The sequence below is a fragment of the Ornithorhynchus anatinus genome, chromosome 1, assembly GCF_004115215.2.
Source record: "Ornithorhynchus anatinus isolate Pmale09 chromosome 1, mOrnAna1.pri.v4, whole genome shotgun sequence".
Lineage (NCBI taxonomy): Eukaryota > Metazoa > Chordata > Mammalia > Monotremata > Ornithorhynchidae > Ornithorhynchus > Ornithorhynchus anatinus.
The window spans coordinates 60640742-60667669 of record NC_041728.1 but is presented as its reverse complement, the minus strand read 5'-3'; the positions used below and the strand labels follow the sequence as shown (position 1 = coordinate 60667669).

Here is a 26928-nt window from a genome sequence, read left to right as displayed (position 1 = left end):
AGCAATAGAGATAATCCCTGCCCACATCGGGCCTACAGTCTAAAGGGGGGCCGAGACAGTAAAACAAGTAAACAGGCATCAGTGTAAACAGAATTATAGATATATCCAGATATACATAAGTGCCATGGGGCAGGGAGAGGGCGGAAGAGCAAAGGGAGCAAGTGGAGGTGACGCGGAAAGGAGGGGGAGCTGAGGGAAAGGGGGCTTAGTCTATGAAGGCCTCTTGGAGGAGGTATGCCTTCAGTAGGGCTTTGAAGGGGAGAAAAGTGACTATTTGGCAGATTTGAGGAAGGAGTGAGTGTGTTCCAGGCCTAAGGTAGGACGTGAACCAAGGGCAGGTGGCAAGACTGGCGAGACTGTGAGTGAGAAGTCTGCACAGTGAGAAGGTTAGCACCAGAGGAACTGAGTGTGGGGGCCGAGATGTAGAAGTAGAGAAAGGAGGTGAGGTAAGAAGGGGCACCTGCTGAAGATTCTTGACGAGTGGGGTAACATGGACTGAATGGTCTAGACTGTAAAGTCTCCATCACGATCACCAGTGGTAATTATTGAGCCATTCTTTTGGCAGAATACTGTACTAAGTGCTTGGAAGATTGCAATATGACAGAGTTGATAGACACGTTCCCTGTTCTAGGGAGGAGTGATAACTCTTCTTGGCAATGGATCCGGAGTCTCACTTTGTACTGAGCAGGCACTAGAGGAGCAATAAATATGGCTGAACGGCCAAGCTTCAAAATCTTAGAAGAGGGCTAGGGAAAGAGGGGACTGATTGAGGTTTCTTGAAATACAAATTGGCTGAAATTAAGATCAGCTGACAGTTCAGCCAGGAGGCTCTCTCTCTCTTTCTCTCTCTCCCTCTCCCTACCACCGTCCCCGTGGCAGCTTTAGTCTAGCCCAGGTGGAGAGAGGTTGCTAATTCACTGGGTTTCGTGGCCTGGGGGCGGGTCCAAGTTGAAAGAGCTTTTGCTTGAGTTTTTGCTGGGCGCTGCTTCTCCCACAGGTGGGAATCGGATGTGTTGACTCTCTGCCCCTCCCTTCCTTTTCTCCAGGTGGCCTCGCCCTTTCTAGACTGTGAGGCCGTGGTTGGGTAGGGATCGTCTCTGTTGCCGAATTGTACTTTCTAAGCGCTTAGTACAGTGCTTTGCACACAGTAAGCGCTCAGTAAATACGATTGAATTGAATTCGCTGCCAGGTGCTGGAGAGGATGGCTTCATTTGACTGTCGAGGGTGGTAGAGATCCCGGCTTCCCTGCCTCGCTCTTGCGTTAAAAGAATCCCTCCCCCAAAATACCTTCTTTCCACAAGGAGAAAAAGTCCTCCGTTCCCTTGGACCCTGCCTAATTCACATGGAGAGAGTTGGGGGTGGTAAAATCCCAGTCTGCTAGGCTGGTTTCTCACGAATTCCCCAGCTGCTTCCCTAGGGTGAGTAGCCAAAAAAATTTGCTATTCTTGTGTCTTGTGTTTACCGATCCTCTGCTTGGGTAGAGGAGAGAGCCAGAGTTCTTATGAGCCAGTTGCAAAGGTTTGAGTAGAGAGCAGTGTGTCCAGGAGGGGAAGGGAATAGGGGGGAGAGGAGGAGCAAGGTAGAATTGGGGAAGGGTGGGGGAAAGGAAGGAAGGGAGTCCAGACACAGAAAGGGTTTTCTCCACCTCCGGGGCTCGAGGGGAACCGGGGGGTGCTGACGTCTAGACGGTGAATCACTACCACCGGCGGAGTTGCTCGGCCTCCAGGGCCGGGACTCCGGGGTTCCTCGGAGAGGGGAAAACCGAGTCCGGAGGAAGGAGTGGGGCTCCAGCCATCCCCATTCTCAGGTGGGCTGTTTCTGTCGGCCCTTGGCCAAATCATCCCCATCCGTCGATTTTTAAAATTTCCCCTCCAACGAGAGGAGGGAGGCCGGGGGTGGGGGAGAAGGTGAGGAAGCCCCGTCTCTGTCTGCGAAAGCTTAATAAATGGAAACCCTCAGCGGGAACAAGGGGAGAACCCAGAGAGGTAACTCGGGCGGGAGGGGGATCTAGCATCTCAGAGTCAAGCGAGAGGCATCATAAGGGCTGCTGAAAGCCGTTCAAAGCAGGGGAAGGCTCTCAAGGGTTAACAGATTCCTTGTTCTTTGCGGGGAGGGGTGTGTGTAAGGGGTGGAAGAGAACCGAGATCCACTTAAGATACTTCCCCGGCAAATCCCGGGGGCGGATTCGGCTACCCTGGCGTCGCCATGGCAACCCCGAACGTAAGGGTTAAAAAGGATTCTGCGTTCGGGGATGCGGTAAATCGGCGAGCCGGGGCACAGGGTGGGAGATACAGGGGGGCGGGGGGCAAGTGATGTCCAGGCGGCTTTCCGCCTGCGGCCTGGCAAGGGTTAACTGCGGAGGGGCTGCAGGCTCCGGGACCCCCTCCACCCCCGCCCTTAGGGCGGCTCCCTCCCCCCTCCCCTCTCCCCCCTCCCCCGGCCAGGGAGAGGAAGGGTTAAGGGGAGGATGGGCGACAAGGGCCGGGGAAGTGTGAATGATGCCAAGCCTCCCTTCCCCACTGCGCGCCCTGGGGGCCGGCGCCCCACGCTCAGAACAGCCCCGCGCTGCAACTTTTTGTACAGAAGCCAGCAGGCACAAGGACCTGTTACTTGCTTTTTCGTGGCCCGCCTCGGCGCTTCAACTGAGTCATCCCGTTGCCCGTGGCTTCTGGGTACCCGGGGGTTTTCTGCAGCGTGCTGCATTCTTCTCGACTTAATTTGTCAATGGCCTCTTTCCTGCTAATGCAGACGGCGGAGTCCGACCGCCCACCCCCACCCCCAAGACACTTGTCGAGAGCCGTTCGCGAAGGCTTAACTATGCATACGTCTTCCGACTGATTGTTTTCCTTCGTTGAATCTGATTTTTTTTTTTCCTTGTAGGCCTCTGCTGCAGACATGGAGAAAATAAGGTACGTCCCACCGTTTCTTCTCGGTGAAGTGGAAGGGAAGATCTGTTTAGTGCCCTGAAAGGTAGCGCGAGCTTGGGCGGAGGGCGATATTTTCCTTCAGGTGAAAAGGGCAGATCGCTACCGGGCATTCTGTGCCTGACACAGGAGGGGGTTTAAAGAACAGAGCAGATGAAATGTGATTATGCCGGCAGATGTGTTTTGCAGGCGTGCGAATTCAACAGGGCTATTTGACACATGTTTTTATTAGGTGCTGGGTGGTCCCTTAGAGACCCTGACCACTCTCCCAGGCCGATGGGACCAAGTGTCATGCTTCTAATACCAACAGTGGATCGATAAATCCCGACACGGTTCCGAAATATGGGATTGATGGTCCAGGCATCTAATTCCCAGAGGTGGAGGGGGGGTTGTTTCTGTGAAACGCTGTGCTGTCAGCGAATGCTGTCTGACTGCTTGACTACCAGGATACAGCTTGCCTCGGTGGCAAAAAAACCCAAAAACAAATGTTGTCATAATTCATAATGTACCAGTTTTCAGAAACGCAGCTTTGTGTTTTCAGCAAAGCAGTTGCCTCTTCTACACATCAAAGTTGGCCCATCTCCTGTCCAAATTTGTGTCTGCTTTGGGGGAGCTTGCTTTTGTGTGTCTTGCAAACAAATTAAGTATTGTAGCCATTTTTTGATGAAATACTCTAATAGCTTTGATTATAGCCTCTACATGTCAAGCGGGGCCATTGAACGCTAAAGTTTTAACTGCCATTTTTTTTCCTTGCTCATTCGCAGAACTAAATGATCAAGCTGACTTGAATATTCATGACTTTCTCATTCTCCATTTGTTTTGACTTTGAAAATCCCAATTTTCTTTTGCTTCTGAATTTAATGAGGTATTCTGCACAGCACACAGCAGAGCTTACCTTTTAACCATCTGATGAAAGCACAACTTTTCCCATCCACTTCCCAAAATGATTGCTGAGGTTAACCCGGTGCTATAGAAGTTGGAAAACTCGGGTCGAGAGTGGAAGAGGCAGCCAGGAGCCAATGACGTAAGCGGGAAGGGTAGGGCACAGAGAAACAGCTCAGAAAGGTTCAACACCCAACTCTTAACAGATTTTAGCGAAACCATCAATTTACTGACAAGTTACTTTTTTTTTCCAACTCCACCATGGAAGAAAAGGAATTTAAAGTTCTTTAAACTCCCAGGTGTAACTTCCAAGCCCCTTAGAAGCTCTTGAGACTGAAAAGTCATTATGCTTTTTCAAACTTCTAGGGCATCCAAAAGCATGACAGTAAAGATTCCCGGTTCCCCAGCTTCGAGCCATCTAGACATGCTAAGCATAGCCTTCTCTGGGGGGCTGCATGATAGGGCCGGGATGAAACTTCACTAATATTTATTGAAGTGGTTGCCTATCGACCTCCGCTCCAAACAAAAACTCCTCACTCTAGGCTTCAAGGCTCTCCATCACCTTGCCCCTTCCTACCTCTCCTCCCTTCTCTCTTTCTACCGCCCACCCCGCACGCTCCGCTCCTCCGCCGCCCACCTCCTCACCGTCCCTTGGTCTCGCCTATCCCGCCGTCGACCCCTGGGTCACATCCTCCCGCGGTCCTGGAACGCCCTCCCTCCTCACCTCCGCCAAACTGATTCTCTTTCCCTCTTCAAAACCCTACTTAAAAATCACCTCCTCCAAGAGGCGTTCCCAGACTGAGCTCCTCTTCCCCCCCTACTCCCTCTGCCATCCCCCCTTTACCTCTCCGCAGCTAAAGCCTCATTTTCCCCTTTTCCCTCTGCTCCTCCACCTCTCCCTTCCCATCCCCACAGCACTGTACTCGTCTGCTCAACTGTATATATTTTCGTTACCCTATTTATTTTGTTAATGAATTGTACATCGCCTTGATTCTATTTAGTTGCCATTGTTTTTACGAGATGTTCTTCCCCTCGACGCTGTTTATTGCCATTGTTCTTGTCTGTCCGTCTCCCCCGATTAGACTGTAAGCCCGTCAAACGGCAGGGACTGTCTCTATCTGTTGCCGACTTGTTCATCCCAAGCGCTTAGTACAGTGCTCTGCACATAGTAAGCGCTCAATAAATACTATTGAATGAAGACTTACTCCATGCATGACTCTGTACTTAGAGCTTGGGGGAGTACAGAAAAGTTAGTAACCCCAATCCCTGCCTTCCAAGAGCTTACAATCAAGGATGGGGAAGGGGACCCTAAATTTCTGGGCAGCATGAGGAGTGATGCACAAACCCAGGGCACCTAATGGAGCCCCCATTTGGAGTGCTTACTACAGTGCTCTGCACAGAATAAGTGCCCAATAAATATCATCAATTTATTGACTAGCATATGGTCCCGAGCAGATATCTTGCTCCAGGAAAATGTGATTCTTGTGTGTCCTCCTGGCCCTCGCTGAGGCTTGAAATCAGTCAGTAGTATTTATTGAACTCTTACTGTGTGCAGAGCACTGTACTAAGCACTTGGGAGACAATATAATATAGCAGACACAATCCCTGCCCATAGTGAGCTTACAACCTAGAAGGGGAGACAAACATTGTTTGTTGTAAATAAATTACAGATATGTACATAAGTGCTGTGGGGCTGGGAGGGGGAATGAATTAAGGGAGCAAGTCAGGGTGACGCAGAATAGAGTTGAAGAAAAGGAAAAGAGGGCAAGGAAGGCCACCTGGAGAAAATATGCCTTTAATAAGGCTTTGAAGGAGGGGATGGTGCGGGGGGGAGAGTGATTATCTGTTGGTTATGAGGAGGGAGGATGTCCCAGGCCAGAGGCAGGATGTAGGTGAGAGACTGGTAGCAGAGTAGACCAGATCGAGCTACAGTGAGAAGGTTAGCATTAGAGGAGAGAAATGTGCAGGCTGGAATGTAATAGGAGAGTAGCGAGGTGAAGTAGGAGGGGGCAAAATGATTGAGTGCTTTGAAGTCAAGAGTAAGGAGGTTTTTTTGATGAGGTGAATGGGCAACCACTGGAGTTTCTTGAGGAGTGAAGAAACATGGCCTGAACGTTTATGTAGAAAGATGATCTGGGCAGCAGAATGAAGTATGGACTGGAATGGGGGAGAGACAGGTGTCTGGGAGGTCAACAAGGAGGCTGATACAGTAATTAAGGTGAGAGAGTATAGGTGATTGTATTAACGTAGTAGCAGTTTGAATGGAGAGGAAAAGGTGGATTTTAGCAATGTTGTGAATATTGAACTGACAGGATGCAGTGATGGATTGAATATGTGGGGTTGAATGAAAGAGAGGAGTTAAGGATAATGCCAACATTACGGGCTTGTGAGACAGGAAGGATGGTGGTGCCATCCATAGTGATGGCAAAGTCAGGCGTGGACAGGATTTGGTTGGGAAGATAAGTTCTCTTTTAGACATGTTAAGTATGCGGTGACAGGAGGACAACCAAGTGGAGCTCTCTTGAAGGCAGGAGGAAATGTGAGACTGCAAAAGAGGAGAGAGATCAGGACTGGAGATGTGGATAGAGGTGGTAGTTAAAGCCCCCTCTAAAGGGAACATTTGAGTGGGAGTAGATGTAGATGGAGAATAGAAGGGGACCCAAAACTGAACCTTTAGGGACACCTACAGTTCTGAGCAAGGGACTGGGGAGGGAGTGGGGGCAGAGGAGGAGCCTGTGAAAGAGACTGAGAATGAGCAGCCAGAGAGATTGGAAGAAAGCCAGAAGAGAACAGTGTCAGTGAAGCCATGGTGGGACGATGTTTCCAGGAGAAGGGGGTAGCTGGTAGTGTCAAAGGCAGCTGAAAGGTTGAGAAGGATTAGGATGGAGTAGAGGCCATTGGATTTCTTAAAAAGGAGATCATTGATCACCTTTTGAGAGGGCAGTTTCTGTGGAGTGAAGGGGATAGAAGCCAGATTGGAGGGGGTCGTGAGAACTGTAGGAGAGGAACTTGAGACAGTAGGTGTAGACAACTCACTCAAGGAGTTTGGAGAGGAAAGGTAGGAGGGAGATGGGGCGATAACTGGAGGGAGCCCTAGGGTTAAGGGAGGGTTTTTAGGGTAGGAAAGACTTGGGTGTGTTTAAAAGTGGTGGGGAAGAAGCCATTGGAGAGCAAACAATTGAAGATGCCAGTTAGAGAAGAAGAGACGGGGCAAGAGTTTTGATAAGGTGTGAAGGAATGGGATCAGATGTGCAGGTGGAGAAGGAGAAATTTGAAAGAAGGCAGGAGATCTCCTCTAGAGATACTTCTGGGAAAAATGGGAGCGTTGAGGGGGGAGGGGCAGGAGAGATTTTAGGGAGATCACACCTAATAGTGTCAGTGGTATTTATTGAGCGCTTATTGTGTGCAGAGCACTGCATTAAGTTCTTGGGAAAGTACACTACAATAGAGTTGGTATGTACATATCGATAAATCATATCTTATAAGTTATTTATATAAATGTCTTTCTCCCCCTCTAGTCTCTTAGCTTGTTCTGAGCAGAGAACTACTAACTCTGTTGTATTGTACTCTCCCAAGCCCCTAGCACAGTGCTCTACATACAGTAAGGCCTCAGTAAATACCAATGATGATAATGTTGGTATTTGTTAAGTGCTTACTATGTGCAGAGCACTGTTCTAAGTGCTGGGGTAAATACAGAGTAATTAGGTTGTCCCACTTGGGGCTCACAGTCTTAATCCCCATTTTACAGATGAGGTAACTGAGGCAAGGAGAAGTTAAGTGACTTGCCCACAGTCACCCAGCTGACAAGTGGCAGAGCTGGGATTTGAACCCATGACTTCTGACTCCCAAGCTCTTTCCACTGAGCCGACCTGCTCACACATGAAGGTGGTGGATGCCATCCTTGCCCAAAAGGAGCTTACAGCCTATAGAGCCTTGGTGGTTGAAACCAGACAGTAGATATACTCTTGTCTGAGTGGGCAAAGAGGCCAGGGACAATCCTGGAGTCAGATGGCCCAGAAGCAGAGCAGTGGTGTGCTCGGGGGCCATCTTTCGGATGATACATTGCACAGTCATTTGCCGCCTCTGTGGCCATTGAAGATCCCACAGCAGCTGATGTCTAAGAACAGAGATTTGCCTCCCTCATTCATGTAGTCAAAGTCTTTTCCCTTCCCCCATGTGCTCCTAAAAAGTTCTCATTTCCCCCACTCCTTCTCTTTAGAGAAGCCAGCACCTCTTGTAAAAGCAGTCATTCCACTGTATTTACTGAGCACTTAATGTGGACAGAGCACCGTATTAAGCGCTTGGAAGAGTACAATATAATAGACTTGTAGACACGTTCCCTTCCCACAATGAGCTTAAAGTCTACAGTTATAGCATTAAGTACTTATCATGCACAGAGCACTGTACTAAGCACTGGAGAAAATGCACAGGTGGGAATTAAATATGGTTCCTCTTCCTTGAGGGGCTCACAATCCAAAGTGTCTGGTTGAAATAATAGTGATATTTAAGTGCTTACTATGTGCCAAGCACTGAACTAGATACAAGATAATCTGTACCACATGGGGATCACATTTGAGGAAGAACAGGTGTTCAATCCCCATTTTACAGCTAAGAAAACTGAGGTTCAGAGAGCTAAATGGCTCTCCCAACATCACGTGGCAGGCAAGTGGTGGAACTGAAATTATTCATTCATTCCATTGTATTTGTTGAGGGCTTGCTGTGTGCAAAGCACTGTGCTAAGTGCTTCCGAGAGTACAGTATAACAGTAAACATTCCTATTCCCTGTCCACAATGAGTTCACAGTCTAGAGATTGTAACCCAAGTCCTCTGACCTGGGCCTGGACTCTTTCCACTAGGCCATGCCACCTCTCCAGCATAATATAATGGTGTCTGGAGTCTCTCCGGATTGAAAAGTACCATCTGAATGGTGATGTTTCGGTAAAGGGGAAGCAGAGGGAGGACCAGAGGTCCAGAGCATGGAGCAGTAATTGTATACTGCCCCCAAAACTTTGAGGATCTTTACCCTCCCCTCTCGAGAGACTTAGGGTGGGTTGTCGAACCCTGCAGTGAATTGGCAGAAGAGAGCCAGTCCCAGGACAAGTTCCTGGTTTCTCTGCCTGGTTAGGGAAACATATCTCCAGTGCCACTCTCCCGGGCCATTCTATGCCACTGAGAGTAGCAATTATGGATCCAAGGAGTCCAGAAAATCGCATCAAATCAAGGGCTGGTCCACTCTTGTAGGTTCAGTAGCAGCATCAGCCTAGCCTAACTTTTGTTTTTGGGTGAGAATGGTAACTGTGGCATTTAAGTGCTTTCATTGTGCCAAGCTCTGGGTTAGATGTATTATAATCAGATCATACCCAATCCCTGTGCACATGGGACTCGGTCTAAGAGTGGGATGGAGAGCAGCTATTTAATCCCCATTTTACAGATGAGAAGATTGAGAAGCTAAATGACATGCCCAAGGTCACACTCCTGGCAAGTAGCAGAGTCGAGATTAAAACTCCCAATCCTGTGCTCTTTCCACTAGGTCATGCTACTTCTCAATATCTTCCAAAGTCCTGAGTCCAGGGGTTGCCACCATTTATCACCCAAGGGAAAATATTTGCTGTTTCATCATGAGTCCCAACTATGCTGTCTCTGAATGCCACGCTTAATCATCCTCATCAAATATTTGCGGGAATTCCTGTGTCACTATCTCCTCCTGCTCCCGCCCCCCCCCCCCCCCCCCCCGGCCAAGCCTTCACCTCCATTAATCCTTCACGAGCCAGTTTCTTCATTTCCTTAATATCTCTGTGGCAGAGTGCTCTCTCCTGACCTCCTGGCAGGTCACCCCCATCATTTTTTGGTTGAGACAACTGAGAACATTTTCCTCAAATGTATGGTTCAGTGAGCAGTGGCAGTCAGGCTGACAGAAAGCTGGGTGTCATCAGGAAGGGCTCAGAAAGCAAGCAGAGCATGCTTGGCTGTTCTCTAAACCACGGTGTCTCTGAGTCTAGGATCTGGCCTGCTATCTGGTCACTGCTCCTTAGGAAAAACATTGTAGAGCTTGAGAAGAGCCATAGGAAGGAAACGGAGATGATGGAAGGGATGAAGCGGCTTTGACAGACTGAAGAGACTCTCTAGTCTGGAAAGACTAGTGCTGAGCAAGGGATAGGATTGACATTTACGATTGCTGGCTGGTTCAAAACAAGCCCAAAGAAATACTTTTTCACCCATCAGAGGACAAATTTATGGTGGCTTCTTCCCTTCTTCTTCAGATCTGGTTGGATCTGTGACCTTTGGGCATTTGGTATTCACCCCACCCTCAGCCCCACAGCACTTATGAATATATCTTTAAACTATGTATTAAATTTAATATTAATGTCCGTTTTCTCCTCTAGACTTTAAGCTCATTGTGGGCAGGGAAAGAGTCTGCCAACTCCATTATACTCTCTCAAGTGCTTACTGCAATGCTCTGCATACAGTAAGCACTCAAATACTATTGATTGATAGCCTGACAGTATCAGTATCAAGGAGGAGTTGGACAAATTCATGGATAAGAGGTCAGTAGTGATAATAATAATAATTGGGGTATTAAAGTGCTTACTATGTGCCAGGAACTGTACTAAACCATGGGGTGGACACGAGCAAATCAGGTTGGACACAGTCCCTGTCCCACATGGGCTCACAGTCTTAATCCCCATTTTATAGATGAAGTAACTGAAGCCCAGAGAAGTTAAGTGACTTGCCCAAGGTCACACAGCAGACAAGTGGCAGAACTGGGATTAGTGGACTGCTAGAATGAAATGTGGGGTGGTTCAGAGGTCAGAGATAGGGTTTGATGGACCCTAGATACAGGGATGGGCCATCCCTAACTTTGAGGATGGCTGCCAGGGGGGGCAGCCAGCCCGTAGTTCCTCCAAGCCTCCTGGCCACCCCCATCAGAGACACACCTGGGCTGGAGGATTGTTTCTGATCTAGGTTTGCCAGCATTGAATATAAAGAAACTTTTTCTCTGACAAGTTAGGATGCATGTCCCTGCCATGTTCAGCAGGGGAGAACTGATTCTCTTTCAAGAAAAGCAAGCCCTCTGCCATCTCCCCTCTAAACCTCATTTTTATAATCTTCCTCCTCACAACATTTTAGATACTTTAAAAATCCCCATTCCTTTCATTCCTTTTTTCAGCATTAGCATCTAGCTTTCTGCTGCCCTCAAACTTTCATCCCAGACCTTAATTAAACTCATAGAATCAGGCTTAATCCGATGCTGCTTACATCATGCTTACCCTCTTGTAAGTGCCTAAGATGCACAGACATCTCCCCCGAAGCCCCTTCCCCCACCACCACTCCACCCCACCGCAACACTCCTGTCCTGTCTGAGGGATGCGGTAAGAGCTGGAAACAGAGATGAGATATGGGCTCTCTTGGGGAGAGATGTCACAGAGTGATGAGACCTTAAGATGTTGAAAGAAATCTGATGTCTCCCACCCTGGAAAGGCTAGTCATAGGAAACCAATGGCTCTCCTTCCTCAGAGACACCATCTCACCTAAAGGCAGGGACATAGATGAGATGACCTTGTCAAACCTGCCCCTCCCTCTTTCAAAATGATTAAAACCTGTGTCCTCCATAAAGCCATCCCAAATTAACTCTAACTGGATCTATATAACAATTGTTTATTGTTATATTGTACTTTTCACAACCTTAGTACAGTGCTCTGCACATAGTAAGTGCTCAATAAATAATGATTGAATGAATCTATATACTATTAAATACTTACAAACTATTCATATTAATGTCTGTCCTCTAGATTGTAAGCTTATTATGGGCAGGGAATGTGTCTGCTAATTCTGTTGTATTGCACTCTTCCAAGCGCTTAATACAATGCTCTGCACATAGTAAGAGCTCAATAAATACCATTGATCACTTCAGCTGTCCTTAACCTTGTGTGTGCAGCTCCAGTGATGTGATTTTGTGGCTGGTGTGCTAATAGATCTTCTATGTTCTAGGCTGAGACAACTCAGGGCTCTAATCAAGTCCAAGGAAAGAGGAATGGGCACCTTCTTTCCCTCCCTCCCCCTCTTTCCCCTCCCCTTGCCTGTTCTTTGGCTCTGTTTTTGCCCTCCCTTTGTTAGTGTCCCACTTCCCCCCAAACACCTAAGCCCCTTGAGGGGTTTGGGCATCTAGGAGTTTGTGTTTTCTTCCTTGGCTTCCCATGGCTGCATAGTGCTGGGACAGGGTCTGTGGAGGGGAGGCTGGGAGAGCTGGGCCTGCCAGAGACTTACTGTAGCAGCTTTTTCTCCAACATGAGGTTTGTCTGCCTAGGAAATGGTCCTCCTGTCACTTTGTCCTCTTCCCAGCCTGCTCAGGATGAACCCACCACCACCCCTGCTGGGTTCCTGCCCCAAAATCATTACTTTTCAGGGGTTAACTAGAGTGTTCCTCATCCCCTGCCCAGACTGGGCCATTGCTCCAGCTACTGAGGGTAGTGTGGATGTGGTCAGGGGAGAGGGCCAGGCCTGGAGGCTGGAGAAAGATTGACCAAATAGTAGCCCTTGGGTGGCTGTGAATAGCCCTGTCTGAGTGGGAAGGAGCATGAAGCTTCAGTGCCGATGGGATTTATTTTGGTCTTTATAGTGTTTTTTTTTCCACTTTTCCTTGTGGGCTGTCACTGACTACCTCCTTTTATCCCTGCCCCGTATCCTTAGATTTGAGCCCTTTGAGAGTCTGGGACCTGATCTACTTTTGATCTGTGTATTTGTTCCCCAGGGCTGAATGCAGTGCTTTGCACATAGTAGGAACTTAATAAATAGAACTATTGTGCCTGGTAGTCATTTTACATGAAATATGAGTTCCATGCCCAGTCAGATTCAAGGCTTAGATCATCTCTCTCTCATGTTGTCCCACTGTCAATAATCCTAAGGATGAAGGGAGATGAATGCTGAGAGGTCACTTGGTCCGGCCCCCTGCCTCCAGACAGGTGAAACTCTAAGCCAACCACATGGTCTGGTCATTTGTTTGACCTCCTTCAAGGGTGCAGCTTAGACTGCTGAGGTTCCTTATCATTCTGACCCTCAGAAAGTCCTTCTTCGTGTCCCACCAGACTTCTTCCTGTTACATTTGAATTTTCGTTTCTCCTCATCCACGTCCTCTAAAATCCATTTCCTTTCTCCCTCCTAGAAGAGTTTAGGGGAAAAGAATACTCTCTATTCCCTTTGCTCCTTTTGCCAGCATTACCGCAGAACAATTTTTCTGCTGCCCTTACCCCGGCATCCCAAACTTTAATTAAACTTGCAGTCTCCAGCTCAGCCCGATGCTGCTTGTTCTGTGCATATTCTCTCTCTGGGGGTCTCTATATACTGTTATCTTCTGTGAGGTCTCACGATCCCTCCAAACTAGTAGATTTCCTTGGGTTCATTCTTCCAGGAGGTTGTATGAACTGTATTTCTCTTCCCGGAAAGCTGTCCTTGAATGCAATAGAGCTAGGAGGGTGAGGGAAAGGATGGCGGTTGTTCCCACAAAATCCATCTGGTTGCGGACCCCTAATAATGATGGGGCTTAAGTGCTTACTATGTGCCAGTCACTGTACTAAGCACTGGTGTTGGTACAAGCAAATCAAGTTGGACATAGTCCGTGTCGATGTGGGGCTCACAGTCTCGATCCCTATTTTACAGATGAGGTAACTGAAGCACAGAGGAGTGAAGTGACTTCCCCAAGGTCACACAGCAGATGAGTGGCGGAGTCATGATGAGAACCCATGACCTTCTGACTCTCAAGCCCATGCTCAATCCACTATGCCATGGTGCTTCTCTGACCCAAATTCTTGCTCAGTACCTCTACAGCCCTCTTACTTCTGCCCCCAGGAAATGACTCTCTCACCCCAGTTGTTCCCCAGTCTGTCTGGTAATTCTTTAGTTGGTCGGGGATCAGGACTTTCATCCTGGGGACTTACCCTACCCCCAGGAGTTAGTCAGTGCTTTGGAAGTGTGTTGCTCATGGCTCAGCTGGAGTGGCAAGCTCTGTAGAACCTAGTGCACATTTCTCTTCTCTCTCTGGAATGCTTTGGGTTTTTTTAGTGGGTTGGTTTGGACCCACTGCCTAGCAACTGCCTAAATCCTGGAGGATGCTTCTGAGAATTCTGCTCCAGGGTCTGGGAAGCAAGATGTTGTCCACAGAGGCTCTGGATCCCACAGTTCCCTGTCCCCATGGACTCTGTGCAGTCTATTGATATTATCATATTTGGTTAGTGTTTACTTTGAACACTGTTCTAACCACTGGGATAGATACAAGTTAATCAGTCCCGGCCCCATAAGGGGCTCACAGTCTAAGTGGGAGGGAGGACAAATATTAAATCCCTGTTTTTACAGTTGAGGAAACTGAGGCCCAGAGGAGTTAAATGACTTTCCTAGAGTCACACAGCAATCAATTGGCAGTTAGATCAGAGCCCAGGTCTTTTAACTCCCAAGCCCATGCCCTTTCTTTCTAGGTTGTGCTGCAGTGCAGTCTAACTATTGATATTATTGTGATATTTGATAAACATTTACTCTGTGTCAAGCACTGTTTTAAGTGCTGGGGTAGATTCAAGTCAATCTGGTTGGACAGAGTCTCTGTCTCACCTGGGATTCACGGTCCAAGTACGAAGGAGAACAGGAATTTAATCCTCATTTTACAGATGAAGAAATTGAGGCCTATAGAAGTGACTTGCCCAGAGTCACACAACAGATAAATGACAGATCTGGGATTGTAAACCAGGTCCTGTGACTCCTGATCCTATGCTTTTTCCACTAGGCTATGCTGTTCCTCCAAGATAAGATAATTACTCTCTCTCTACCTCTTAGATTTTGAATCCCATGTGGGTCGAGGACTGTGTCTGATCTGATTATCTTCTATCTACCCCAGCTTTGAGCACAGTGTATGAAACATACTATGCCCTTAATATATGTTCTAATTAAAAACTGAATTTAAAGTGTGACCTTCCCCTAGAGCTGTATCAGCCATCATCCATAGGCAATTTGGGGAAGCTCTTCTGTGCTGATGAGGCTCCTTTTGAGTTGTTGGCCCTAGTTTGGGAGAATCAAAAGGGGCCGCCAGGGTTTGAGCTGGAGAAATGGGGATGGTGAGAGAAATAGAATTCAATCTTAGGAGCCAGTCAGTAACTCTTCTTTCTGCAAGGGCCTTGGGATAAAAAGAGATGGTGGATTAGGGGTGATGGGAGAGGATTATTGAGGAAAGAAGAAGCACTATCTTTGGGGATCCAGCAGATGCTGGATCCATTGACTGACAGAGGTTCTGGATTCTTCTCTGGGGACAAGCAAAGCTAGTACTGGGCAAGCTGGGTCAGGGCAGGAGGGGGGACCTGCCCCAGTACCCCAGCCACTTAGGGGTCCTATTGGGAGAAAAGGTACCTGTACAGTCCTCCCCTCCACCACTGGCCCACATGTTCCTTCAGGCCTGTTTGGCCCTCACTGTTCCCTCAGGGGGAGACTCACTCATTCCTTTCTCCTCCCCACATCTTGTAAGAGCAATGAGCAAGAACTATAGTCAAATATAGATCTGGACACCACCACGTTTACAGCACTTAGGTACATATCTTTCTACTCTCTGCTTCCCCTACCAGCAACTGATTTTTCACATCTGCCTCCCCTACTAGAATATAAGCTCCTTGGGAGCAGGTAGACTATTTGGTTTATTGTGCTCTCTCAAGCACTTAATCCAATGCTCTGCACACAGTAAGTGCTCCGTAAGTGCCATCAATTGACAGATGTTGAGTGGAAGAGAATGGGCCCCAGGATTGGATGAGAAGCAAGCACGGGCTTGGGAGTTAGAGGTCATGGGTTCGAATTCTGACTCTGCCACTTGTCAGCTGTGTGACTTGGGCCTAGTCACTTAACTTCCCTGTGCCTCCATTACCTTATCTGTAAAATGGGGATTAAGACTGAGCCCCACATGGGACAACCTGATAACCCTGTATCTACCCCAGCGCTTAGAGCAGTGCTTGGCACATAGTAAGTGCTTAACAAATACCATCATCATCACCGTACACCTGATCCTGTGGCTTGGTGGTGCCTTACGGTGTTCAGATTGGAGGGGTGGGGGCAAGTGTCTTGACTGAGCAGGAGCCATCTTGACGTCCCCTCCCTCCCCCCTTGATACAAATGGGGTTCAGGCCTGCTACCTCCCTGTGGAGGTCTTCTTCCCCCCTTGGCGGATTTCAAGGGGGAAGAAGTAGTTTTTCTGGAAACTGTTGTGTCCCGGCCATTGTAGATTGTGTTGCCATGCGCGGCGGAAGCGAGCGGCGCAGCTGTGCCCGGCAGTAAAGAAGCCCACCTCTGGGAGGGCTGCTTTAGTGCAGGGAGGCTGTATGGATTTATTCCGACAGTTAAAACACTAATTACCGATTTCAGCCTCTGAAGCAGGGGGCTGGGGATCCCGTTCCCATGCCGGGATTGCAGCAATTAAGTGTGGAAATTGCTGATGCTGGCTTTACCATAAGGGAAGCGGCGAGGCCTAGTGAAGAGAGCTCAGGCCTGGGAATCAGAGGACCTGAAGTCTAATTCTGGGTCTGCCACTTGATCGGGGGCAAGTCCCAGATGTTGGGCCTTAATTTCCTCATATGTAAAATGAGGATTCAATATCTGTTTTCCCCGTGAGCCCTGTGTGAAAGGGACGGTATCTTGTATCTACCCCAGCTCTGAATCAGTCGTATTTATTGAATGCTTATTGTATATATCTCTGATTCTATTTATCTTGGGGGTATTGATGCCAGACTAGTTTAGTTGTTTTGTTGTCTGTCTCCCCCATTTAGACTTGGAACCCGTTGTTGGGCAGGGATTAGAGCCCGGGCTTGGGAGCCAGAGGTCATGGGTTTGAATCCCGGCTCTGCACTTGTCAGCTGTGTGACTGTGGGCAAGTCACTTAACTTATCTGTGCCTCAGTTACCTCACCTCATCTGTAAAATGGGGATTAACTGTGAGCGTCAAGTGGGACAACCTGATTACCCTGTATCTACCCCAGCGCTTAGAACAGTGCTCTGCACATAGTAAGCGCTTAACAAATACCAACATTATTATCTGTTGCTGAATTGTACATTCCAAGCACTTAGTACAGTGTTCTGCACACAGTAAGTGCTCAATAAATATGATTGAATGAATGAATTATTGTGTGCATAACACTGTACTAAGAGATTGGGAGAATACAATACAATGATAGACAAATTTCTTGCTCTCAAGAGGGAGACAGACATTAATATAAATAAATTACAGATATGTACATAAGTGCTGTGGGGTTGGGAAGGGGGAGCAAGCCAGGGAGACACAGAAGGGAGAGGGAGAAGAGGAAAGGAAGGCTTTATCAGGAAAGGACATAGCACAGAGTGAGTGCTTAACATCAACCACTGGTATTCTTAAATCCCACTGACTGTTGATGGTAGTTCCCACTCCAACCTCTCCTTCCTTGGAGTGAGTCTGTGACTGTAAGACGGGTCAGATGCTGAGGTTGAGGGCTGAGAAGCACCCCATCTGTATGCTGGGGACCACAGACTTCCCGTCAGGCATTATCGAACACTCAGTGGAGAGAGCCCAGTCCTAGAGGACAGTTGTTACAGCAGAGAAGTAGAGCTGCCCCCTTCCTTACAGGAATTTAATCAATCAATCAATGGTATTTATTGAGTACTTACTCCATCCAGAACACTGTGCTAAGTATTTGGGAAAATACAGAACATTAGAGTTGGTAGACGTGATCCCTGCCCCAAGTTTACGTCTACAGTAGTAGTCAGATATTAAATAGTTAATATAAAGCCTAAACCTGTCCCTGGTTTCTGATTTTTCCTGCTCTCCCCTTCTTTCCTTTCCCAACCATATCCAAGATGTACATTTCCATGGGAACTAGAGGAAACAGGACTACAGGGGAGAGGCAAAGTCCTTTTAATTCATTCCCACCCACTTGTAGGCTCTGGGATGGAGAGCTAGTCCTTAATTTTCATAGTTGTTGTATTCTGTTCTAAGATCACTGGGTGAGAAGATTTCTCAATCACTCTCAGGAACTTAGCCTACTTTCTCTCAGCCTCCATTTTCTACCCTCTGCTCTTCATTTTTCCACTCTTTGGCCTCTGTCCCCCTACCCCCCAAAACAGCTGCAGACTAAACCATCAGCCATCACCATCTACACATGACTGTTTCAAAGTCATTCTCCAGGCAAAACTATTTTTTTTACCCATTGTCCCTCACTGGTGAATTCAAGCATCCTTTGGTATCTCTGTCCAAGGCAGAATCCTGGACTGGATGGTCGATGGATCTGATCCGATAATATCATTTCTCAGGGTGTGGTGTTCTTATTTCCCATTCCCTTTATCATTTTCATTCCTTTCTCCTCGTGCTAATTGTGAAGCCCCAAACTGAACATAGGACTCCAATAATAATCTTCTCAGAGGAGCCTGTGGTGGTTAAGAAATGGCACTGAGTTCACAGATTATATTTAAGATAATGGTTTGGGAATCTTGAGTCTAAATATGTCCAAGCCTCCTGAAGAGGGTGGGAGACTGGCTTCACCTTCTGCTTAAAGATGAATGTGGGTTTTTTGTTTGTTTTTTGTTTCTTTTTTCTTTCAGTTTTGGGGGAAGTTGAAATACGGATTGGAAAAATTTTAATATGCTTATAAGATGAAGCTTCTGCTGCATCTGTACTCTTCATGGGGAAACAGTCTTATTCTGAGCTGCTTTTCCTCTAGGCTGGAACAGTTCTACTTTTGTCAAGTGTAAAGATAAGCTTCAAAGTGAATGTGTCCCAGTGAATCGAGGCAGGAAATCAGAGCTGATTGGCCTTACACTGGCCCAGGGAAAAGCCCACAGAGCCCCATGTGCTGTTAGATTTTCATATTGGTCTTGAGCTGTTTCTTCACTAGCAGAGAGAAGCCTGTGCTGGGCAAAAATACCATTACGTTCAGCCACTGCCTTGACCCTGTATCCTTCCACCAGTGTGAAAACCACTCTATTTACTGGGGGAAATAAGCTCCCCTTTTTCTGGTCTAGCAACACTGTGGTTGGGCCCATGGGACTGGTACTGGCCTGTTAACCCACAAATGTGTACACACATCCATGTTTAGGTAAATTTCATGAAGGCAAAGTGTGTGTATTTATACATGTCTATAGTCAGTTGTTATCTCGGTGACTCCAATCAGTGGTTAGTCTCCGGAGACTTCCAGGGAGTTTGAACTTCTGGCTCGTCACCTTAACTTTCTCACGGAAGGAAATATGAATCTTGTTAGAAAGTGAAACCATAATGTAAATCCAGCTGAGAAGCCAATTAATCAATGGTATTTATTGAGCTCTGTGCTAAGCACCTGGAAAAGTACAGTGCAACAGAGTGGGTAGATGCAATTTCTGCCCACTAGAAGCTTAACACAAATTGATGACTACACTTGATAAACAGATCTCTCCTCTCCAAAGTGATCTGTGATTTAGATTGTAGTGCTCGTCCTCTAGACTGTAAACTTGTTGAGGGCAGGGAATGTGTCTGCTGTATTGTTGTATTGCACTCTCTCAAGCCCTTAATTCAGTGCTCTGCACAAAGTAAGCACTCAATAAATATGATTAAGGGTCGTGTCTACATAGCTGAATGTGATCAATCTATCAGTAGTATTTATTGAGCACTTTCTGTGAGCAGAGTACCATACTAAGCACTTGGAAGAGGACAATATAATGTGATGTATTTAGAATTTGTTCCTGCTCGTTCTTGAGTGAATCATCCACACTGGGTGGTGGGGGGGAGTTCTGCAGTAGATTTCTAAACTTTCCAATCAGGGGCTTGGCTTCCTTTTCTCTCCCTACTACATTACACAATCTGAGGCGAGAACCCAGCACTGCTGCCTCCATATTAATAATGTTGGTATTTGTTAAGCGCTTACTATGTGCATAGCACTGTTCTAAGCACTGGGGTATACAGGGTAATCAGGTTGTCCCACGTGAGGCTCACAGTCTTCATCCCCATTTTACAGATGAGGTAACTGAGGCACAGAGAAGTTAAGTGACTTGCCCACAGCCACACAGCTGACAAGTGGCAGAGCTGGGATTCGAACCCATGACCTCTGGCTCCCAAGCCCATGCTCTTTCCACTGAGCCACGCTGCTTCTCTATTGCCTAGGTGGGCTGAGGAAATGTCCCTCCCCTACCTCCTCCACATCCCCCATTCCCTCCTTCTCCTTCACTCACCAGCCCAGACCTATGCTGCTTCCCCATTTTGCATCCTCTGTTTCACACTACAAAAGCAGTGTGGTCTAGTGGAAAGAGTGGACCCAGACTCTAATCTCAGCTCCACTACCTGCTGTATGGCCTTAGGCAAGTCACTTACTTTCTTGGTGCCTCAGTTTCCTCATCTATAAAATGATGAGGAAACCTGTTCTCCCTTGCCTGTGCTCCCTCGTGCTTAGACTGAGAGTCCCATGTGGGGCAGGAACTGTCAAGATTATCTTATATCTACCCCAGCACTTAGTATCATGCTTAGGACATATTGAATGCCTACCAAATATTATTATATTATTATTTATCATCCATGAGAAGCAGCATGGCCTAGTGGATAGAGCACAGAGCTGGAAGTCAGAAGGAACTGGGTTCTAATCCCGACTCCTCCACTTATCTGCTGTGTGACCTTGGGCAAATCATTTCACTTTTCTGGGTCTGTGATCTCATCTGTAAAATGGGGGTTGAGACTGAGCCCCAAGTGGAACATGGACTGTGTCCAACCTGAGTCCAACTGTAATAATAATAATGTTGGTATTTGTTAAGCACTTTCTATGTGCAGAGCACTGTTCTAAGCGCTGGGGTAGATACAGGGTAATCAGGTTATCCCATGTGAGACTCACAGTTAATCCCCATTTTACAGATGAGGTAACTGAGGCAGAGAATTTAAGTGACTTGCCCACAGTCACACAGCTGACAAGTGGTGGATCCGGAATTCGAACCCATGACCTCTGACTCCCAAGCCTGGGCTCTTTCCACTGAGCCACGCTGCTTCTCTTACCCAGTGCTTAATACAGTACCTGGCAATAATAAGTGCTTAACAAATACCATTTAAAAAAATGTACCCATGCCATTGAGCATGGACTGTATATCTACCATAATCTCTGTCTTTGGTGTTGCCTCTTAAGTGTACCTTAAGTATACCTTAAGTGTATCCCCCCTCAGACTGTAACCTCGTTGTGACCACAGAATGTGTCTGTTATATTGTACTCTTCAAAGTGCTTAGTACAGTGCTGTGTGCACAGTCAGCACTCAAATACTTTGGTCTATTTAGGTGTGCTGGCAGGATTAGTCATGTACCTACTAGGGTTCTGTTGTCGAACAGCAGTGGAGTCCTGTAAGCCCCTCCAGGCCTAAGAATCTAAGATCTTTACTTCTTTCTCCTGAGACTCTGAGCACTGATTATTGCTCACACCCATGGTCTCTCCAACTAAGGATTCTGCCTCCAACTGGAGCACCCCGTTATTTAGAGGAAGCCTGAGAGAGTCACAGACAACCGTGGGGCAAGCCCTCTGTCTTCAATAATGAGTGTATGATAACCAGTTGGTTTTCTTCATCAGTCACATATGCCATAACTCTGACTAATAAATCTGGTTCCGTGATGAAATTGCTTAGATTCCTGAATGCTGCATCCAGCCTGAATGCTAAACTGAATGTTCGAGCTAATTCTAGACCCTCTGAGTTTGTCAGGGGCTAATAGTCTGTGTTTTACCTTCTTTCATTAAGAGCGAATTGATCTCCCATAGCAGCTACACGTTCAAACTTCCTTTCTCTCTGTGAAGGACTTCACTGGCTTTGGTTAGGCAGGATAAACACCCAGGAAACTGGCTATGGAGTCTTTGGATCACTTGTCCACAAAACAGAAGACCGGGACCCTTTTCTTCCCTGTGTCCTCCCTGTGGGGCATCAAAGGGGCTGACAGAATCCAGGGAGGGTCTCCAGTTATGGAAGCAGAAGGTAAAGGGAACGTGTGGGCCAGGTTTCTGATCATCAGTAATAGAGATATTATTATTTAGAATCTTCTATCTGCCTAGTGCTGTGGATAATAACACACAGGTTCTAAGGGTGGGGTAGATACAAGGTAATCAATTTTGGGACAGTCCTCTAAGTATTTAGCATGGTGCCGAATACTCAGTATTGACAGCAAAATCCTGACTTCCCCGCTTGCCTGCTGTGTGACCTTGGACAAAGTCACTTAACTTCTCGGTGCGTCAGTTACCTCTTCTGTAAAATAGGGATGAACAAAACTGTGAGCCCCATTTGGGATGGGGACTGTGTCTGACCTGATTAGCCCATATCTACCCCAGCACTTAATACAGTGACTGCCATATAGTAAACCCTTAACAAATACTACAAAAAAAGTGGCAGTAGGAGGCTTCTGAGGAAGGCCAAATTAGGTTCTCAGTGGTATCCTTGTTGGACTCTCCTCTGGCTGTGTACCCTTTAAGCACTTGGATACTCACCCCAGCTCCACAGCACTATGTACATATCCTTGCCTATCTCCCCACATAGAGTGCAAGCTCCTTGTGGCCAGAGTTGCTTTTACCAACTCTGTTGTATAGTACTTTCCCGAGCACTTAATAAAGTGATCTGCACATAATAAGCCTTCAATAAATACCATTGACTGGTGGTCATTAATAATAATGTTGGTATTTGTTAAGCGCTTACTATGTGCAGAGCACTGTTCTAAGCGCTGGGGTAGATACAGGGTAATCAGATTGTCCCACGTGAGGCTCACAGTTAATCCCCATTTTACAGATGAGGTAACTGAGGCACAGAAAAGTGAAGTGACTTGCCCACAGTCACACAGCTGGCAAGTGGCAGAGCCAGGACTCGAACCCATGACCTCCAACTCCCAAGCCCGGGCTCTTGGCACTGAGCTACGCTGCTTCTCATATAAGAAGGCCTTTGAGCAGCTATATGTAGGATAAACTGTATTCATTCACTTGCATCTGTCGAGCATTTAGAGTGTCCAGAGCACTGTATTAAGCACTTGGAAAAGTACAGTCCAAAAATAAACAGTGACATACCCTGCCCACAACAAGCTTTCAGTCTAGAGGTGGGAAGACAGACATCAATATAAATAAATAAAATTACAGATATGTACATAAGTGCTGTGGGGCTGGGAGTGGGGAAGAGCAAAGGGAGCAAGTCAGGGTGATGCAGAAAGGAGTGAGAGATGAGGAAAAGGGGGGACTTGTGGGCAGAGAATGTGTCCACCAAGTGCTTAGTTCAGTGACTCTCCCAAGCACTTAGTTCAGTGCTTGGCAGACAATGAACATTAAGTAAACACCACTGATTGATTGATAGACTGAAGAAGGGAGAAGCTGAAACCAGGAAACTGATAAAGAGGCCATTGCTGTCTTCCAGTCCAAGGCTGACAAGGCCTCATTCCAACTCAGGAATTGCTCCAGGTGGATGTGGAAGAAGTCTCTTCAGCTACAAACCAATAGTGTGGCTTCAGGAGTCCTTGGGACCATCTCTTGGGCAGGCTGCATTTCCATCCTCAGGCATGTCCTCTGAACCCATTTTTGCCTGGAAATGTTTAGATTCAGTGGGGTGGGAGGCTAATGCAGAGTTCTGCTGTTGCAACACAGGGGCAGAACTGCAGGATAACTGTGCAGGTTTCTCCTGTTCCCATGTGAGGGCTATGGAGACTAAAAATCTAAATAAATCTTCAAGCAGGGTGCACCAAGAGAGTCAGTGTCCACAGCCATGATCAATCAGACAGACTTCATCAAGGCTCCCAAGATAATCAAGAGGAAAATCTGATTAGAGGAAAGGGAAAAAACAATAAAAATATCCCACGGTAGGTCCTCAACCAAATTAATTTCCTACAGCTCCTTAGGGCCAAAAGTACTCATTGCAAGGCCTCCTGTGGTTGGGTTGAAATTGAGTTCTGGATGCTTCTGCCTGTAGGAAACAGGTGGATTTTCCTTTGCTGAGAGAACTTGGCATAGGGGAAAGAACAGGGGTCTGGTAGAGGAGAACTGGGTTCTACTTTCAGCACTGTCTCTGTTCCTCAGTGTGATATTCAGTCAGTCGTTTAACTGTGTCCCCGCTTCCCAATGTGTAAAATATACACAATGGCCTAGTGGAAAGAGTATGAGACTAGGAGTCAGGAGCCGATCACTTAACTTCTACCTGGCTCTGTTTTCTCATCTTTAAAATGAGAATAAAATACCTGATCTACCTTCCACTTAATGTGTGAGTCCCGTGTGGGACACGTATGCTTTCATCTGATAGTGCTATGTCTACCCCAGCACTTGGTGCATAATATCCATCAACCAATGGCAATTACTGAGCACTTAACCTACCCTGGGCAGAGCACTGTACTGAGTACTTAAGGTAAAGTACAAAAGAGTAAGTAAAAACAATGTTGAAAATATACATACTAAGCAGTGAATAATCAAAAACAACTTAACAGGCCTTTTTCTTGCCATTGGAAGTTTGGCCACTGTTAGCAGTTTCTACCTTTGTCCTTGAGAGAACTGATTGTCAGTAGAATTTATGGAGCACTTTTACTGGGAGAAGAGAATGTGTTAAGTAAGCACTGGAGGAAGTGCTTGTTATTTGTTACGTGCTAACTATATAGACTAAGCCCTGTGCTGAGCTCTTGGGTAGTTACAGTATAATCAGATCAAACATATTCTCTAGCCCAAACACGGCTCCCTGGAGCAGGAGAACAGGTATTGAATCCTCATTTTATACATGAGGAAACTGGGGCCCAGAGAGCTTAAGTGGCTTTCCCAAGGTCAAACTGTAAGCAAGTGGAAAAAACAGGATTAGAACCCAGGTCTTCTGGACTCTTTCCATTAGGCCCCATTATGTCATTAATGGTGAACACTCCTGATCAAAGAACCTCTTAGGACATTCCACAAGGTGGAAAGGGTGGATTATGGAGATATGAAGGTGGAACCAAAAGGATTTTGTGACCAACTGAATAATAATAATCATGGTATTGGTTAAGCGCTTACTGTGTGCCATGTACTATACTAAGCGCTGGGGTGGATATAGGCAAATCTGCTTGGACACAACAATCCCTTTCATACATGGGGCTCACAGTCTCAATACCCATTTTACAGATAAGGTAACTGAGGCCTAGAGAAGTGAAGTGACTAGTCCAAGGTCACACAGCAGACAAGTGGAGGAGCTGGGATTAGAAACCACAACCTTGTGACTCCCAGGCCCATGCTCTGTCCACTACACCGTGCTGCTTCTCTACTGTGCCTTGCTGAATATGTGTGTTGAATGAAAGAGATGAGTAAAAGTGAGTGGCAAGGTTGTGGGCAGGTAAGACTAAGAGGGTGGTAGTGATGTCTACAGTGGTGGGAAAGTTAAAAATGAATCCTCTTTTTTGTTCCCCCCCACAAATTCACTAGTCCTGCCAGGTTGGACTACATTGACAAATTCTGAGTTTTACACTGTCCACTGAATACTTGTCCAGAAGTGAACTAAATATGCCTGGCAATCTCACTGCCAATTAGTGCCCCTCTAGTCTGCCTCTTGAGGCAGCCTTCCTATATAAGAATCCTGTATCAGGTATATTTAAATGTAGAAGAGTGCTGATAACAGTAAGTGGAAAAAAAAAACTAAGAGGTTCTCACCCTTTAGGTACCCAAGAGATAAGGACAATTAGAGTGGTCATTAAAAGATGTATAATTGCATTTTGCTACCATTATTTCTTCCTAGGAATCCGATTCCAGAAGGGGTGTTCAGTGGTGATGATGGGTTAATGGTATTGGTGGGAATTACTACTTCAATAACCTTAGATTTCCCAAATGAAAACTGCCAATTGGAATCTGAGCAGGACCGTTTAATCAATCAATGGTTCATCACCATTGTTTATTGAGCATTTATACTGCATTCAGAGCACTGTGCTAAGGAGACTACAACAAAGAAGGTAGACATGGTGCCTGTACCCACAAGGTGTTTATAATCTAGTGGGGGAGACCTGGATTAAAATAAATTATAGCTAATAGAAGCAACAGAATATAAATATATGTACAAAGGTTCCAGGGGTGGTGGGGCAGAGAGTGACTATCAAAGTGTTCAGTGTTTACAGACCCAAGTGCCTAGGTGAAGCAGAAGGAAGGAGGACTAGGGTGGAGCAGTGAGAGATTAGCCAGGAAAGGCTTCCTAGAAAAGATATGATTTTAGTGGGACATTAATTGTGGTATTTTTTAAGTACTTACTATATGCCAGGCATTGTACTAAACCCTGGGGTGGTTACAAGCAAAACAGATTCATTCAGTCGTACTTATTGAGTGCTTACTGTGTGCAGAGCAGGTTGGCATTAGAGGAGCAAAGTGTGTGGGCTGGGTTGTAGTAGGAGAGTAGCAGGTGAGGTAGGGGGCAAGGTGATTGAGTGATTTAAAACCAACAGTAAGGAGTTTCTTTTTGATGTGGAGGTGGATGAGCAACCACTGGAGGTTCTTGAGGAGTGGAAAAACATGGATTGAACATTTTTGTGGAAAAATGATCTGGGGAGCAGTGTGAAGTAGAGACTGGAGTAGGGAGAGACAGGAGGCAGGAAGGTCAGCAAGGATAAATGCGTGGATTAATGTGGTAGATTGGATGGGGAGGAAAGGGTGGGTTTTAGTGATGTTGTGAAGGTTGAACCAAAAGGATTTAGAACAGACAGGTTTGAAAGTGTGGGTTGGATGAGAGAGATGGGTCAAGGAGAATGTTGAGATGAGAGCGAATGTCAAGGAGGTTATGGGCTTGTTAGGAAGGATGATGGTATTGTCTACAGTGATGGATTAATTTTGGGGGAGGGCAGAGTTTGGGTGGGAAGATAAGGAGCTCTGTTTTGGACATGCTGAGTTTGAGGTGTTAGTAGGTCATCCAAGTAGAGATGCCTTAAAGGCAGGAGGAAATGTGAGACTGCAGAGAAGGAGAGAGAAAGAGAGAAGGGCTGGAGATGTGGATTTGGAAATCATTTTCAAATCTACTGATTAGGGGAGAAAAAAGATATCGAACCTTATTTTAGATTTATCCCATTGTGAGGAAACAGTGAGGCCTAGTGGAAAGTTCACAGGTCTGGGAGTCAGAGGACCTGGGCTCTAATCCCAGTTCTGCCACTTGTCCGTTGCGGAACCCTGTGCATATCATATAACTTTTCTGTACCT

The 26928-nt window shown here is 46.6% G+C and overlaps 1 protein-coding gene across 7 annotated transcripts in view; it reads left to right on the top strand.

Moving 5' to 3' along the window:
* The first annotated feature begins 1126 nt into the window (after nucleotides 1-1126).
* BEGAIN (brain enriched guanylate kinase associated) overlaps nucleotides 1127-26928 on the top strand; it is a 155672-nt gene continuing 129870 nt past the window's right edge. For 3 of the 7 annotated variants that reach the window (XM_029071843.1, XM_029071835.1, XM_029071802.1), the window contains exons 1-2: nucleotides 1127-1418; nucleotides 2881-2909. In XM_029071843.1, the coding sequence (XP_028927676.1) occupies nucleotides 2896-2909 (14 nt within the window). In that variant the 5' untranslated portion in view covers nucleotides 1127-1418; nucleotides 2881-2895. Of the gene's footprint in view, nucleotides 1419-2475; nucleotides 2910-26928 lie in introns of those variants that run through there. The other 4 variants (XM_029071792.2, XM_029071853.2, XM_039912001.1 and 1 more) reach the window with 2 other exon arrangements.